The following is a 17890-nucleotide window of genomic DNA, read 5'->3' as shown; positions in this document are numbered from 1 at the left end:
CTGTTCCTACCACCTCGCCGAAACTGAAAATCCTCACGGAAGCTTGAATTCCCAAGGGACGGGTGGGGCGTGGGGCGACAGAGGGGCAGCAGGCAAGCTCCACTTCTCCAGTTAAAGCTATGTGGAGGACAAGACTTTCATTCTTGTTCTTAAGGGTTTTTTTTTCCCTTTTGTTAAAAATACTGAATTAAAATATTTGCCCCAGTGGAAAAACATCATTAATATGACCTTGAAAAAACCTAGTGCATCTTCTTCATGCCTGCGATAAAGACGTGGGAGAACAGACCGGACTGGGGAGTGCGGGCAGAAAGAACGCAAGTTACAGGGCTGCTCAGGTTATCAGCCCAAGAATCTACAAGTTATGTTTTGGAAAATGTAACTCCTACTTATAATGACATAAAAAGTAATTTTAAGAAAATTAAATAACCAACCAGCATTGATAGATAAGTGAACATATTTATCAGTAGGGAAAGTTTAAACTAAAAACTGTAAATGACAAAAAAATGCAAATATTTTGTATGACGATATCTAACAATTATGTTGGTAAAACTTTTTATAACCTAAGATTTGAAAGTCAAGCAAAACACTCGCACGCCCCATGATGATCACAGCCCTAACTCCCGCTCTCGCAATCCTCACTTTTTTTCCATCTTTAACCGCAACTACAAAAAGCCTGAGATAAACGGCAAGTTTCCCAGGATCTGTTGGGAAAAGGGTAAAACATACAAGAAGCCACAAGAAAATGGTGAAAGATAAAAATACACGAGCTCTCCCCAGGCAGGACAAGCTCTGCCTCCACAACCCTCGGCGACCCCGACCCCCGCGGCAGCAGGAGGCGGCCGCCTTCGGCTTCTATCACGGCCAGCTCGTCCCCAGGGCTTGGGGCAGATCCGACCGTCGCTCCTGCTATCGAGCGGCGGCGGAGCAAGGCCGTATCTGGAATTTTGGGGCTCTCCCCAGGAACGGCTCTGCCAAGTGCCTGTTCCCAGCTCGCTTGCCCAGGGGGACTCTGCTGTGAGAGGGAGCAGATTTTCATGGATACTGTAAATTTAGCCACTGACTATGGACTAAATGGGTAACTTGTTTGACAGCCTTTGGCCTAGTGCCTCATAGCTCTGCTGGCGAAGAAAACAAATCTGTTAATAAGATATTTTAACTGTGACAACGAGGAGGAGAACTTTCCAAACATTCATTTATGATAATTACAGAATAATGATGGCAAAAAAACAGGTAAAACATGGAGAGAAGGTTGAGAGTGCTAACAAACATGATATAACACATCTGTTCTCACAAGGGACGTACGTCTAAAGATTAACATGTCAAAGAAAATATAAAAGCAGGTGGTAACAGCTTAACTAAAGCTGGTTTGCAGCAATACAAGTATTCCTAAGAGCAACATAAGAGAAGAACAAGTACTTGAAACATTTTCTCAAACCCAAATCCCCATTGCAAAGAAAGTCAATACACTTTCTTGAATGTCTTCAGAGTGGCAGACAGGCTATGTGAATAGTGAATCTAACAATAATTAAATGTCCCCATCTATCACGGACTGGATAAATCAACCTTGCAAATAGCACGCACGTCCCACCAAATGATAGAGGCTTGCTCCCTTCCGAAGCAGCGACCAGCAGCCAGCAGCATAGCCTGGCGTATTTAAAATGCCACCAGACACTTCAGTTCAGGCTCTGAAAGCACCATGGGTGTGTCAAGTCGCAAGAGGATAAAAGTGCTTCTAGCACAGATGTGCCTCTGGTGCCTGCCTCATCCTGAAAGTCTGTAGCACCTCTAGGACTGACACGTCCTTACCTTAATCATCTGCGAGAGATCACCAGCGTCGGCCAGTTCCAGGACAATGTTAAGTTCATTGTCTTCAATAAAAGAATCCAAATACTTAATTATATTGGGGTGGTTCAGTTGCTGCAGATAGAGGGAATGCAAAAAGAGAATGTGTAACGCTGCAGTAACGATAACTCCCAGGTACAATACCCATACCGTTTCTGTAATCATTATGCAGAACAGTTCGTAATAGGTGCAACTACAAACTGTGCTCTGGGTTATTATAGCCAAAAATCCTGGAAGGAAGATCATTTATCGCAAGCACAGCATAATAAAATTGTCTTGAGTAAAGAGCAATGCGGCTCAAAATATCCTGAAACCGCCTTCAAATATTTTGTGAGTTTCCAACAGAAAAGGCTATGTCCTGAAAGAAACTTTGTTAAGCAATAACTGATCCCCCCTTAAATATAAACAAAAACCCCAACTGCTGATTACAGTACTGCCCAAGATCTCTTTGCCCCTTAGAATAAGAACAGAATTAAATTAAAACTTTGATGGAGGAAAATAACGCACAAATTGCATACGTCAGCCTATTTTTCTGATTATTTATGCTTGCATCTTCACTAATTACTTTTTTCATTTCTGCATGGCTTTTTCCTATATTCACAACTGGTATTTTAATTTCTTTTTCTCCTCTATGCTTCTTAAAAATTTGCATCTTCTCAGATTGTTACGCTTTACTCACAGGACTGAATTAGGAAACAGGCTCAACAAATTAAACTTTCTGTTTTAATATTTTATGCCTGAATTTCTTAAAAGTGGAAAACTGTAATTGCTTAGAAGATAATACAGCATCTAGATCTCCCTATTCGGTCTCTCTTGCTCATTTTGCATTAGATTGTCTTTCTCTTGTGCTCTTAGAAACGCAGTAAATTTCGAGACTCCTAAAGTGAGCATTTCATCTACTAAACAGCTGTGACTCAACCTGTCTATTCCAGGGGTTACAAAGCCAAAAGAAACACCGCTATGATCCATCATGCTAATCACTCCTTTCTGCATGCACATTAGGGGATAGATTCTCCTTTGCGATGCCTCGACACTAGCGCGCATTAGCATTAATGGGATCCATGTGCAGGCATCAGGAGAAGAACATTCCCCCGGGACCAAGCCTTAAATAAATAAATAAATACCACAGGCCACCATTTCTGGTGAAATTTCTTTTAAATGTCTGCTCTCAGGTACGTCAATCAAGGATCAACTTCCAGCCAAAAAAGCACCAAAATCAGAATAGCCACTGACACCGAACGCACAGCAGGGTGCCCCTCTCCCCCCACGCACTATCACGGCACCCCGACGCCCGGGCACCGCACGCTGCTCTTGCCGATCCGGTTAAGCCTGCTCCTAGGCATCGGGAAGTTCCAGCAGTCAAAGGAGCCTTTTTCCAAGCCTTGGCACCACGTGCCGATAAAACACAACATCAAACTAGACAACTGCAACAAGGCATGAAGACCGCACGCCTCTGGAGAGTTAGAACAAAGCCCAATTTACTCAGACCCAAGCACTGCTTAACTGATACAAAGATTTTAAATGTATTTTTTGTGAGAGTGTACACACTTTTTACTGATGGTTTGTACTGATTTGAAGAAACTCCTTAGCTCTAAAGAGGGATGTTTCTTCTAGTACAATGAAGTTGTACAAAATTAAAAGCAAGCAAGCGAAACACCCACGCCACCACGCTAACGCCTGCGATCCCTCTTTTCCAAGGACTCCCATGCCAGCGGCAGAAGCGGACACCGCCCTCGGCTGCAGCCGAGCAGAGGGACGAGTGCTCCAGCAGCAGCCGTACGCAGCAGACTGCCCGCGACCTCGCTGCGCTGCGAATACAGATGTGTATGGTTTTCCTACAATTTATTTCGTTGACCTTTGAACTCTGTTTTCCCAGAACAGTCAGGCAGACCACTCTGGATAAGCCAAACTTCCATTCTCCACTCTCCCTTTTGTCAAACTTTATTTAAATAAATATACTGACTCCGGGGTTATTTTTATAACTATTGTATTTGTCTGTGGCATGGAAAAGACCATCTGAAATGTCTTTTGTCAGAAGGAAAGTATATTCATTCTCACAAATCCTTAAATGCACGAAAGATTACAAACACTGTCTCTTGGGTTAATGACAATTCATATTTCTTTAATGCATCCTGAAACTTTGCCGGCAGGTAATGCCTGATGTGTATGCACCGCAGCGCTGTCGGCAAGAGGCATGCGGAAGGGTAAGCCACCTCTAGATGAGCGAGCGTGGGTGTTGGCAGCCCAAATGCTGATTACAGCCATATTATCGAGTGCTTTACCTAAACCTTTTGGCCAGAATTACACTGAAAATAACATACAATTTTGTCTGGCTTCTGTTAAATTTTGAATAATTGTAATTCATTTAGAAATCACCCCTTTGTTTCCATGGTCACCCAGAAGTCTTCGATCAAAAACGACAAAGTATTATTTTGTCAGGGATGGACTACAGCAAGTCTGTGTAATTCTTTTGCAAATTCCTCAATGGTCTACATTAGAAATGAAAACAACAAAGAAAGAAAAGCTCTCACAGCAAGTTGTTTTAGTAATAGTCTACAAATACTTCATATTAAACAGCAGTTTAAAAGTAGCAAGAAAGTTTTAAAAATACGAATATTCCATATTACATGGCCAGACACGAGACACAACTGCGAGGCAGACGTACTCCACATCAACAGGGATGAAAAAAGTTAAACTGAGCAAGACTTAAACAGACTCTGAAATCCTGTGCTGAGCTGGGTCCTTACACACTTTACACTTTCTAGACACAAGAACAATTACCTTTATTGATCATTTTAGGAAGTGAAAGGTATTTTATTTTACAAATGGCTCTGACTTGAAAACTAGGAGTCACTTGACAAAGTGAACTATAGGCAAGATAGAAATCTATCCCCTTTGCATCTGTAATACAATGGGATCCATCAAACTGACTGTTTAACATACTCAGACTTCAGATTCCTTCGATGGTGCCACACAACTGTCCAAGCAGGAATATTCGTTGACATTCAACAATAAACAGTAATTAAACTACCAGCACAGTAATGTTTTGAATAACAAACAGCATATTAGACTGTCAGCAACTATTCCTGCTCCTCCCTTCGCCCCCAACTAAATGACTTCACGAGAACGTTTCCTAGTCTTCTATAAAATATTATGCAAAATAATCCAATTTTGTCAACCCTATTTAGCTGAATGTATCATATTCACTTTCACAACTCTACCACTACAGGAGCCACAGTTTGATACCCAGCTTCTCGGTGAGCTTTGCACAAGAAGGTACAATGCTCCGTCATCCCAAGGAGGCGGATGGGAGCTGACCTTCGAGTCTCTCGTCATTGTATTTTATTTCCATCTTCCTCTGATTCTAATCAATTTGCACATTCTGCTCTGAATAAATCCCGTGCAAGTTTATGACACCTTCCATAGCCAGAGTTCAAGACAAAACTGCTTAGATTATCTAGAAACCGCCCCCCCCCAATTCACAAATTCTCTTTTTGAATGCCAACGTTGGCGTTATTTTTCTCCATGACTGTTAAGCAACTGGATCACGTTCACATAAGCTGCTATCTTCATGTTTATCCTGTATGCCTTCGCTACAGTCTAGCAGACTCAAGCTTTGTCTACAACTGCATGAATGTAAATCAACAATTTAAATAGAAATACCTAAAATCACTTCTACAAAATGAATTATTTAATACTTTAAAATTAAATTTGACTAGCTAAACTAAAATTTTAGCCTTCTACAATCTGTTGCATTTACTCAAAATAGGTATTTAAAGTGCAACGCATATATATTCTCTACCAACATTTTGAAATAATTACTGAGATGGAAAAAAAATCACTAGTTGGTTTAACCACTTAAAAAACACTCTCTATTTTCAGAGCCTTTATCTAAACTACCATTTTTTGTGTGTGATATGTGTATATATATATATATATGCATACCCTACACACACATGCAAAACTGTTTTCCCATTTAGCTAGTTCATTAATTAGTCTATTTTGAAGTGACAAATAAATCAAGACACATAAAGGGCAGAATTTACATGCCTCTCTGAAAGAGGAGTACTTGTGGGTTTTTATGACAGATTTTTAATAGATTCCTTAGACTATGGGCTTCTACCTATACAACAACAAAACTCAACAAAATTAAGCTTTAAGACAGAACTCTTGCATCAGGTGGGCATTCTAGCTTGCAAAAGAAAGCACGGTCTATTAAGATCACTGTGTGTGCTATATAAGCTTTATTTGCCATAGAAGGTAAGTAACTGTTGCCAACCTAAAAATGATTTTTTTTCTCAAAACAAGAACCAGAAAAAGTGACTGTAAGAGTTCTTACCTTCAAGAGGTCAATTTCTTTAATGCAATCTTGCCTAGCCTTGGCATCCATCATTTCAAAAATCTTCAAAGACAAAAACATAGAAGATGAAAATGAAGCAACAACAAAAAAGAATTTTATATTTTAAGAAGAAATTGGTCTTTCCTCTCCCAATCTGTACATCCCCTACTGTAATGAGTATACACACAATCCCCAGATCAAAGAAAGATCAATGTTTTCTTTATTTTGAAACCACTAAAGGGTTAGCAATAGGGTAAAATTAATTTTAGAACCTGTAGACAACATTCTAAGCAGCATGAAAAATACAGATAGTAGTTTGTGAATCTGCCACCATGATTTTCAAAAGTTAATTTAGTTACAATTAATTTCACATGGTAAACAAAAGGTAAAATGTTTATTTTTTTCTTTTAAACAGAGATATAGCTTCCACTGGTTTCTCTATAACAATTAACAATAATATTGAACATTACTATTTATTCTGTAATAATCAGAGAGTAAGTCACCAGAAACAAGAGTTTAAAGAATCTGTTGAAGGATTAAAGGCAAACGTCTTCCAGCAAAGTGCTGTTCTGAACACTGCACGACACTTGAAGCCAGGTTGCAAATCTATACTGCTTGCATGAAAGTTTTTCATAAATTCTTCTAAAACTCCATCAGCAAGCGCAGACGTTTCTGCCTTCCATGCCCTTGTGTTCTCATGATTCATCTGCGTTGAGATGGCAGTCTCCCAGCTGTATGACTATGGCCATTAGGGCCTTGTTCTTTCACACACGTTTAATAATAATTTAGTGAAGCCTTTTTATAAAGTAAAAACTGAAATTAAGAATAAATATAAAATTGCACTACTGCTACATAATTTAGAAATATCCCTTGTCATCTTGGAGTGGGTTTAAGACCATGCAGTGCAAACAGACTGCTCAAAATGGAAACAGGGTCCCATATAGGACAGACAGACTACACGGAGAAGACGCCCACAGAGGATCCGACCAAGGGGCAGGCAGGAGCGCAGTGGGGCCGCTTGGCCTCTCATATCCAGATGCAAACTGAGCACCAGGAAACTAACCTGACTTAATACCTGCAAAACTCCTTTGAGACCTTCAGAAGCATTATTCTTTATTCCTTATCTTGAAATAATAAAGTAAAAAAAAAAAAACCAAACAAAACAAAACAAAAAAACCCAAAACCCCCCACCCACACCTCTAAAACCCAACTGAATAAAATAAGAAGGCAGAGTATTGAGTTTTTTTAATGTAAAAATATCAAACCAGATCATCCAGTGCTCTCAAACCTTAAACTCTCAATTTACAAAGCATTTTATTGCATTACTGCTAACAAAAGAATACTGAAAGACGTATCTGACTCAAAGTAATCTGCGTAGACACTTGAAACATTTCCATTCTGCTGGCTAAATAGTAAGACTTTGAACTTCAATGCTCACCTGAACTTTCTTTAATGCCACAGGTTTTCTGTCCAGAAGACAAGTTGCTTTGTAAACTTCACTGAATTGTCCTCGTCCAATCTTTTTCTCTATCTGAAAATCTGCCAGTGTGCAGCGATATGGGTACGATGTTAAATGTCTCTGTTCGGGTCAAAAGAAATTAAATCAATGAACTGGAAAAAGTGATGCAAAAACATGAACTTGCATTCCCGATCTGTCTTCTTTATGACCACAAGCTAGTGGTTTCTATGACTAATCATATTCAGGAGGATAAATTCTCACAGTAAGGATGGCCCAGCAAGAAAGACAAAGAAATTTGGTGTCGATCTGGTGTACGACGGACAACGGAGTGGTCTGGCTTTCCTCTGCCCACCTTCACTTTGCTTTGTCCACTTCAGACAACACTGGGCCAGAGCAGTCGCAACAGAAAAGCGCAGCATACAGCCGCAGGCACCCGCACATGTAACGGCAGAGACTTCCATAAAAATATTAACCAAACCAAAGCATAAAACTAGTAACAGCTACCAAAAACGTATGGAACAGAGTTAACATGGCCAAATGTGCATACCCTCTTGCTCTCATTTCTGATGGCCAAGAACTTAATCGAGGCTGACCAGTCTGTAGATAATTCTGACCATAAATGCATTAATTCCTAGTAAAGGTATTAGTAACATAGGCTGAATTAAGTTATATGACTTTTTTAAAAAGGAAATAGAGTCTTGCCTTCCGTGTAAGTAACTAATTAGTCCCAAACTACTGCCTCCCTAGTTGCACACCCTCTCATCAGCTCCGCCTGCACGGGCCACCTGGGAGGCGCCGAGGCTTGCTTCCGCGCAGTCCCAGGTAACGGCCCAGCCAGGCAGGCGGCACAGCGGAACGAGGATTGCGTACTCCCTGGACTAGGAATCGCTCCCTAGAGCCGTTCGGGTCTCTTCTGTAATCGACATGACTGCTAACCAATGTTTAAAAAAGAGATTAGGAAAATTAATTACTTAAAGTTGCCATGCATGCCAAGTAGAATATTTTTAAGCTTCAGCATCTCGAGCCATTCCAGAGTTCCCAGTGAAAACCACAAAAAGAGAAGTTCACAACAAAAAGGGGGGTTCCCAGGGAGGCAGCCATCGCTCACAGCTGCATCTTTAGCGGACAACGCCAGCACCAGCGCCCAGGGAGAGCAGGCCAGGAGGGCTGGGTGCTGTAAGGAGACGACTATTGCTGCCACTGTCCTTTCCTAACACAGAGCCATGGGGCTGGAAGTAAAATTTAAAATGCAGGGAAAGCTTTCAGTCCAGCATCTTTTGCCAGCACTACATACAAGACAGGGTGAGAATCTCTTACAGGGTGTATTTATTTTGATGAGTAAATAAGTTCGGACTTCTTTGCAACAGAAATAAAAATGACTACTATTCAACAAACAATAAAAAGTATCAATCAGACATTTGAAAAAGCTTCCAGATTTCAAGGTGTCTGTGCAACTCTGAAGTAATCACAATTATTTGGCAGATGTTTTGTAAACAAAGTTGTAAAAGTCAATGTTTTTAAGAAAACTCACCAATAAAGTCCCCTAAATAGTAATTTCTGACCTACAAACTGCATCAATCAACCAAGATAAGCTATTTTGAAAACTGTCACCTTTACAGCATCCTTATCACAACAAACGCAAGAGAAATCCCCACGACAAAAGCTACTCTACTGCAGGCATACTCAAGAAAAATGATTGCATTTTATAAATGCTGATAATAGAGAGACGCAGATATAAATCGCAAACCCGACAGTGAAAAGACCATCAGGTCTTTTTGCTGTCGTCTTCCCGGCAGCGAAAGGCTGTGTGCTGCTGGCGCGTGCCCTGCACCTCTGCACCGCTGCCCTGTGCCAGCCGTCGAGAACTTCGCGAAGGTAAAGCCCTGCAGTTATGGAAAGAGAAGATTGTTGCTAAACTGAAAAGCCTCGACAGTTATGAACTCCAGAGAAGACGAAAATGCAATACCATAACGTCCAGCCAATCCCTCCTAATTCAAGTAGGCACATAACTGGAAATTTAACTCCAGGCCATCACGATCATTAGCTTTCCCAGTTTAGGTTCCCTAAAAGAGCAAACCCACTCTTTTTCAGATGAAACGACACTTCGAGTAATTATTTTTGAAATGCCAAGGCCACAGGTAAGTGTCTCCATCTATCACCATGAGCATTTAAATATTGTCATACCATGGGAAATGGTTTTCATTTCTCTAGGCTAAAGATGACACAATAAAAATGTTAATTCATGAACAATAACCTACACAAATAAGAAGGCTGCACTAGAATTTGCAGTTATTCATGAGGGCAAGTCACACAGAAATAGGAAGCTAATTTCATCAAGTATTTCCTTTAAACCGTTCAGGGAGGGTTTCCCTTTTAAGACCACTTCAGTCTCCCCCACCGGGCTGCAATCCGGGTTGGCGGCAGCCAGCGAAGGAAGGTTACTCTCAGTACTTGCGCTGGGCTTGAAGTTACAGCTTGTAAATGCAGTATAACACAGCAAAACAAAAATTAAAATGAAGATTCAGGATTCATTTCTCTAAGTTTTGCAGTGTATACCATACAATAAAATGGGAGTATCTTTCACTGATGAGGAAAAAGGCAGCCTATGGGTCATCAGATAGACAGCAGAATGTTAAGATAACACTGCTTTATTATTTACATACATCCCCCTTTAAGTTACTAAATTATCAACAAACTAAGGCAACATGGGATGAAACCAGGCAAGCAAATATTCAAAGTAAACAACCCCTGCAGCTTTCTCAGCTTAAATTGGTTGCAATCTCTCTTTGCAGGGATTTGATAAACAGTAATACTTATCAATATACATTACAGCAATACAGGAATACTCACCTCATTCCAGGGAGCGCTAACGAAACGTTAGTCTACGTGCATTTTTCGTGTGCCCAAATCACCAGAAGAATGTCTGAACACAGGCATTTGTTCAACTTGACTGGTAACTAACCAGGAACATCTCCATTCCCTCACCTTTTTACATATAAGCTAATAAGCAAATTAATGGAGCTGTCCAGTCAGATGGCTTTACCCAGCCAAACCAAAGGTGTCAGTATATAAAATTACAAACCACTTTTTCCTAATTGAGAAATAGAAAGGAATCAAAGCATTTCCTTAATTGTGAACGTGTGCCTCCTGAGCCACACTCTTCTTGCATAGTAAGAAAGTTTGAGCAAAAGCTTTTCTAACTTGGAGTTAACATTCACAATAGAGGTAGCAGTTGTAACAAGATTTTATGAAGCAACTACCACAAAACTTTCTTTTTAAGGAAGAAATCCATGCTGCAATCAAGGATGGTATCCATTTGCCCTTCATAAATCATTAAATTGCGTGTTTAAACCAAGAGTGTTTAAGTGTAAATTAATATTTTAAGCATGTGCCAAGAAACATCTAGCAACTTCTTAACTTGAAAATATAAATAAATGTTAGGCAAGCGACAGGGTGTCTGTGTGTGTCCTAACCACTTTCACATGGTTAGCACATAAAGTCTGCTTGCCGTGCTGGAGTTAATGCTGGGTGATGACTGGACACCTTAGCTGATATGTTCTGGCATCCTCCAGGACTACAGCTGCACATTTACATATGCAATGACCTAGATTTGCATTTGCTATCACAACCTATCAGACCTAATTAAAGTAATGGAGCTTTCATACAGGCTAGAAGATGTTTGATTACAGTATAAATCAGAGAGCACGCTCGGGTTAGACCAAACCGCACCAGGAGCTCCCCATTGATTAGGGCAGTCCATTTTCCCACACGTCTGTTTAAAATTAACCTTCTCTTATGCTTTACGGTACTCAAACATAAGCAGGTAACTCTTCTAAATTCTGATACAAGGACACATTTAGAATACCTAAGAAACACCTACCTCCTCCGAATAGCATCCCTACAGCCTGGCCTTACATACATTTCACTTATTTCATGACTTTTGACAAGGGGCACTCCATTTTTTTCAAGTCCTTCCACGTTTAACCACCACAATTTTTCATAAAGCTGTCAAAGAACCAATATCTATTCATTCAAGTAGACCACGATCTTTATTTCTGCAAATCTCAGTTTTCACATACAGATATAAATCGTGTGTAGAATTAGACACCACCATCATCTTCAAACCTGTTCATCAAAAACAGATTTTCTCAATTTCAGGACAGATTCAGGCTCAGTGAAGGGTTCCGGTCTGCATGAATACAGGAAAACCAAGCCACTGTCTCTGCAGAACAGGTTTCGAGGTCAATGATGGAGCTTAAATTTAAAAAAAAAAAAAAAAAAAAAAAAAAGAAAGAAAGAAAGAAGGGAGAAAAAAAATTAAACTCCCCCACCCCAACCACTGGACCTGTAAAGAGACTATGAAAACTGGGCTGCTTGCACACTGCTGTTCCCAGGGCAGCTGTAGGAAGGGGACAGCCTGGGAAGAACTAGCTTTGAGACAAAGGCTGTTCTCTTTATCCACACAATGAAGTCTCATTCTTCTACTACTCCATTAAAAAAAGCCCCAAAGATTAAAGTCAATTAATTCCTCATGCAAATAAAGAGGCTATTCATTTTTAAGAAGAAATGCAGAGATTATTCCAAGAACAAGCTATTCTGGACAACATCTCTGGCATACATGTTCTCTTTTAGATGTAATCACTGGTGCGAGAGCAAAAATTTCAAAGCTGGCAAAAGGATGCAACGACAGCCCTCGTCCCAATACTGAATGGAGAAGTTTGCCAGAACGTTCAGCCTCAAATTTTGAGGTGTTATGAGATTTTCTGCAAAACGGAATTAGTAAGGTTTTATAGTACTAAAAAAACCCAATGAAATAAAAACTTCAGCTATATTGCCTTGTACACACCTGAACAGATATGCTGCAAGGAGAAGAAACTTTAATAAAGATTAACAGGAGTCTCTATATACCAGATGATAAAGCAACCCAGGCAAATAGGGAAGATGACAGTATTAGAAAAGTTCCTTGCTATATATTTGCTCCTGGTGATAGGATGCAGCTTCTACTTACGCTTCCACATGTTCAGGGACGTCTGCTCCAGAGCCACCAGAGGCGACTCTGAGCGTGCAAGAGCACAAACGTGCCAACATTTACAACTGGAGAGCTGATACCATTTCCCCCAAATCCTTCACACACTGCTATAACCACGTGCAGGCAGGACAGCTACAGAACCTGAGCAGAACTTTTGTATTTTTGAATTGAGTAGCTGTACAGCTCAGAATTTGTATTTTGGGATAAGGAAGGATGAGAACATTCTGTTCTGTAGAAAGGCTTTCAATCTCCAGAACAATTAACGTTTGGCCAATAAACTTACCGCTTTAATTATTTAAGAGCTGGGGAAAACCTGACCAGTCCTGGGAAAACCATCCAAGCAGCCTTTCCTGCAGCCTCTAAGGCGACATTTCAGGCAAAGGAGAGTACTGAGAGACTGCAGACAAAAATATCAGTAAAATACTAACACGCTGCAGAGCAATGCCTGTATGACTGCTTCTCCCAGAGGCACAGAAAAAACCCAAGCCTGAATGAGCTGAAAACAGGGGACTGTTCTCTGCTAATTGCACAATATATAAACCCAGAGTGCTAATGTTAATTAAAGTCAGTTGTTTTACTGCTGTCTGATTGGCACGTGGAAAAGCAGCACGAGTCATCATTCTGCACAAATGGCTACAAGGCCACGAGAGGTCTGGATTATTTGTAATCAACCTAAACATTGTTAAAGATTGGTTAAGCAACAGTTAAAAAGTCAGACACTACAATCTTTAGATGCCAATAAAAGCATCTTTCCTGTAGAGCCATGAAATGAAATATTCTTCAGAAGAGTAAAAACATACTTGCCCAATTAATTTTCTGAAATCTCATTAAAAAATTTAGCTCGACTAAGTCATACACTTCTGACCTGAATTTTAATTATCTTTATGCTGGATATAAGGTTTTTTTCTGATATGTGCAACGCATCATTAACTTTAAAGCAATGGTTTCCTTGCTTCTAAAGTGCATACTTCATCTGAATGACATTTACCGTAAACTAATTTCACCTTTAAAAGACATCTGCGGTAGTAGATGGGGAAGCTTCAGTCCCTCCAGTTGAACACGTGTACATTATAAGCAATGATTTACTATCAACATCAGTGTTTCAAACCACTTTATGATGCCCCAAATTATACACCCATCTCCATTCAATAATGCCTACCTGAAAAGAATTTTGCATACTTTGAGGTTGAAATTCCAGTGTGAATTTATGAGAACACATTAGAACAGATTGATTAAAAAAAAAAGAACTTCTAAGCTCACAAGATGAGGAAACTTTTAAAATATGGATTATCCTTCAAACAGGTAGTCAAGTAACTATTGAAGAATACATCAGGTTTTTCAATTTGCAGCTTCAAAACTAGACTACACAGTCATCATAAAATATCCTTAACCTGACCTGTTACCTAGAATTTAAAGTTTGCTGAAGAACTTGGCTTGAATTTCAAAGTTTTAACATCCCTATCGGCAAGTATTTGTACTAGCTTACGACAAGGAAAGAAATACCAGCTTGAAAATCACAGACCAAGGTGATATTCACAAATAAATTAATATTAACATAGAAATAATGTAAGCATTTCATAAAATGATAAATTGAGGTGTCTTTGCTGCTAGATGACGAGTTAAATCTACCTTCCATTCGCAGACCAAAATGAAACTACAACGAACAGCTCTGCTGCTAAGCCGTGTGAGTATATAAAAGGGTTGTTTAAAAGTGAGTTATTACATTTATATAGTACGAAAACTAAGTAAAAAATTATAGCTCTGTATGTTTATATCACTGATTTACTCCTAAATAACTTTTACTGCTTACTGCTATAAACACCAGTAACCTAGAGACTTAAAGAACTGACAGACTCACTCTGGAATGTTACTAGAAAGCGTGCTGTCTCTTGCTGACGAACTTCATCAGGGTAACGCTGGGCAGGTAAGGGGCCAGCAGCTGAACTGTGACTTTACTGGGCCTTTTTTATATTTATATATTCACTTACTCTAATTAGAAAACTTCTAAATATGAAGCATTACTCAAAAGTATCATCTTATTACTAAGCTACAGTAGTTAAAGACAGAAAGAAAAGTCTGATACACTTACCCATAGCTCTACGCTAACTAGTTATAAAACAGAAATAACACCTCTGTCAGAATGAAAAAAAAAAAAAAAAAAAGCTTTAGGAAGCAGCGTAATTATAGCAAGTTTCTACTAGAGGAGCCCAGTGTTGCTCTGGTCTTTCTGGGGGTGACACAGTAGTTGTGAATGAAGGGGCTGGAAGGGAGAGAGGGCCACTCCATACAAAAACCTTCTCATTTGAGACTCTAAAAGCTCAAGTTCTGGTTTTTGTGCTTAAGCTTTTATCCCTGCCATGCATGACATTTCTTGTAAGACAAGTCTGGTCAATTTTTCCTTCCCAAACCTCTGTTTCTTCCACAAGCTATTATATAGCATCTCTGCATTACTTGTATCTTCAGAAGAAAGAAATGATGTAATTCTGGATTCTTCCAGGTAATAGGTAACAGAAAATTGAAAATGATATATAATTATATACCTGCAAAATGGAAAATCAGAAATCTTTAATAAGCAATCATATCGTGCCACCAGTGTAAGGTGGCCTGCCCTCTAAACAGTACAATTTCTGTTAATTTCTAAACTGGGTTTGCTGAGGGGAAGCCTTTTTTTCTAGCCTCTGCTAGACTGTATATTTTTGTTATTCAGCTTTTCTTTTTTTTTAATTTTAACAGCAAAACCAAAAGGAAGTCTTTCTGCAATCCTAATTCCAAACTAGATCATGCTCAGAACAGTTAAGATGCTCAGAGACCTCCATTAGCACAACTTGGATACTAACAGAGTTGAGGGGAGGTTTCACTGAACAATGACCGCACAGCAAAATGAGCCCACTCAGCATCAGCACAACAGCAGAACATAGATTATTAGCTACTAATTACGCTTAACTATGTCATTACAAATTCTAACATGTGCTCCAAGATGCCATGAATGTATCTGCTGCACAGGAACACTTCCTAATCTTGTTCATGAAATAATTACAGGGGCTCTATCCTGCCAAATGAGGCAGTAATTAACCTTAATTGCTCAAAATCCAACTGGCTAATTCTAGGAGATTAATCAAGGGGATTCAATTATTATTAAATGACTTAATATGACAAATTACTACATTAGGAGAGGGGGGCTTTGCTCCATACAACGCTACTTTCCCAGCAGCGCTGCGTAAGACACATTCACCGTTACACTCTATGTGTAGGCAGCTTAGGGTTTTTGCAAACCCTATACTGTGTTTTGATACAGCTTTCCTAACGGCCGCTTCTTGTTCAGGGAACCTCCATCACCCCGGGCTGCACCTCTGGAATGACAAACTGACACCCCCAGCCCCCTCCCCAAGGCAACGTTACACTGCAGTTGCAATAGTCGTCTTTCTGACAGCTTTTCCACAATGCTTTGTTTACTCCTTAAAATACATATAGGTAAACCTTAACTGCTCTGATAAACAGACAAACAGTCGAAAAAAGGCAAGCAGCCAAAATCCACAAAATGCAAGTTTCGTGATTAGTGAAGGTATCGACAGTACTTCGAATACAGGTCTAACCCTAGTTTTAGCCCATGTCTGCAGAAAGGCAGGGAAGAGAGAGAGATATGAGCCACTATAGTGAAACTTGATAATAGTATAGACAAAATACATTACGGGAAAGAGTCCACAGACTCACAGGAAATTAAGTCAGAGAGCCTACAGTTTCATGCAGGATGAACTTTTTCTTGTATTTGGTAACTACCCCTTCAGCATTTATTATAAAAGGAGATAAAATACATTTATTCACTTACACAATCAACTGCTTTTCTTTGGCCTTTTCTTCAAGGACTCAAAGAGAAGAGAATGCCAACACAGTACATGTTTTTATAAGATTATTTAAAAATACTTGCTTTAAGCAAAATTCAAAGTATCTCCTTTCTCTCTTATTATCATCAAAAAACGAGATTCAGGAAACTCTGGCTGGTGGGCAGAATCCCAAACTGGATATACCTTAAAACTGCTATAACTGCACTATTAAAAAAAAAAAGGGGGGGGGGGCGCTAAATGCCAAGAAATCTATAGACCTTTACAAAAGGAAGGGAAGAAAACAGAGCAGGAGAAAGACTGAAGAGATACATGCACTTACCTGAGGATCATGCTGATATTCCTGCCCCGGCAGCTTGCAAAGAGGGTTGTTCTGGTCCCCTAGATGATGCGGGTGGTTATGCTGCCCTTCCATGGTATCATACCAAACTCTGCCTCACAGTCCTGCTGGAGTTAAGAGAGGGGAGAGAGAAGGATCATCACTGTCCATCCAGCGCTGAAAGCAAGAAACTCTTTCTAGGGGTGTGCCTACACGCGGTTGTACATCAAGACAGCAAGCACTGATTCCTCCCCTTTCTTCCCTCGGATTGACTCACACAGACGTTTCTCAAAGAAAGAAACCCCTCATCTACCACCAGTGCCAGGGAGCCCAGCTCGTCAGTGACAGACCAGAACGCGCCCACTGCCACCTGCAAGCTGAAAGGACGCAGCAACAGGTCAAAGCTACCCTGGCTCTCCCGAGATTACAAAACAAAAATATCGATATCACAAATATTACTGGTATCATTTCATAGTAAACAAAATAGCAGAAAAGGGGTTTATTTGGTCAGTGCTACATTATCGACAGAAGGCATCGCTTTTGTCGGCTGTAACAGCAGCTAGCATTACTTCCCCCAGAACTACTGAACCTCGATGATCCCCAATGGTACCAGGTGCTTAGTGGACCATTCAAGAAAGGTTAGCACATTGCTATTTGTAAAACAAAACCAACAAAGTCCCACCAGACAGTTGTAGCTTTCTTTGGCCACGGACAACCTAAAAGTGGAGCTTTACCCACACTCTTTCTTCCCCACCCCCAAACTAAACGTTTTCCTGCAGGTTGGTAAAGCCGCAGGAAGCAGTAGCTAGAAACCGTATTAGATTCAACGAGATCAAAGTATCGTTCTAGGAACAAACAAACAAGGGAAAATTCCACGAATGAATCTGTTCCAGTTTTACCTGCAGCAATTACTAAGCACGGCTGTTCAGCAGAATTTCCTACCAAAGTTACAGAAGTTAAAAGGATGCAGCATTGGAGAAGAGAATCTAGCAAAAGTTATCAGATACAGAGCTCACTGTAAGGAAGCAAAAATAAATGCACCATCACTGTCTGCAATGATCCT

At 40.0% G+C, this 17890-nt stretch overlaps 1 protein-coding gene across 8 annotated transcripts in view; it reads right to left on the bottom strand.

The window, feature by feature from the left end:
- Positions 1–17890, bottom strand: part of NEK6 (NIMA related kinase 6) — a 69761-nt gene that overhangs the window by 26469 nt on the left and 25402 nt on the right. For 4 of the 8 annotated variants that reach the window (XM_087753460.1, XM_087753456.1, XM_087753453.1 and 1 more), the window contains 4 exons: positions 16831–16952; positions 7620–7760; positions 6182–6244; positions 1807–1917 (listed from right to left, as the gene is read on the bottom strand). In XM_087753460.1, the coding sequence (XP_087609586.1) occupies positions 1807–1917; positions 6182–6244; positions 7620–7760; positions 16831–16923 (408 nt within the window). In that variant the 5' untranslated portion in view covers positions 16924–16952. Of the gene's footprint in view, positions 1–1806; positions 1918–6181; positions 6245–7619; positions 7761–16830; positions 16956–17890 lie in introns of all 8 variants that reach the window. The other 4 variants (XM_087753457.1, XM_087753452.1, XM_087753455.1 and 1 more) reach the window with 1 other exon arrangement.

The sequence above is a fragment of the Nipponia nippon genome, unplaced genomic scaffold (genome assembly GCF_047370975.1).
Source record: "Nipponia nippon isolate SJK-2023a ecotype South Korea unplaced genomic scaffold, ASM4737097v1 scaffold_16, whole genome shotgun sequence".
NCBI classification, from domain to species: domain Eukaryota; kingdom Metazoa; phylum Chordata; class Aves; order Pelecaniformes; family Threskiornithidae; genus Nipponia; species Nipponia nippon.
The sequence above is the reverse complement of the archived record's forward strand: the minus strand, read 5'-3'. Positions and strand labels throughout refer to the sequence as shown.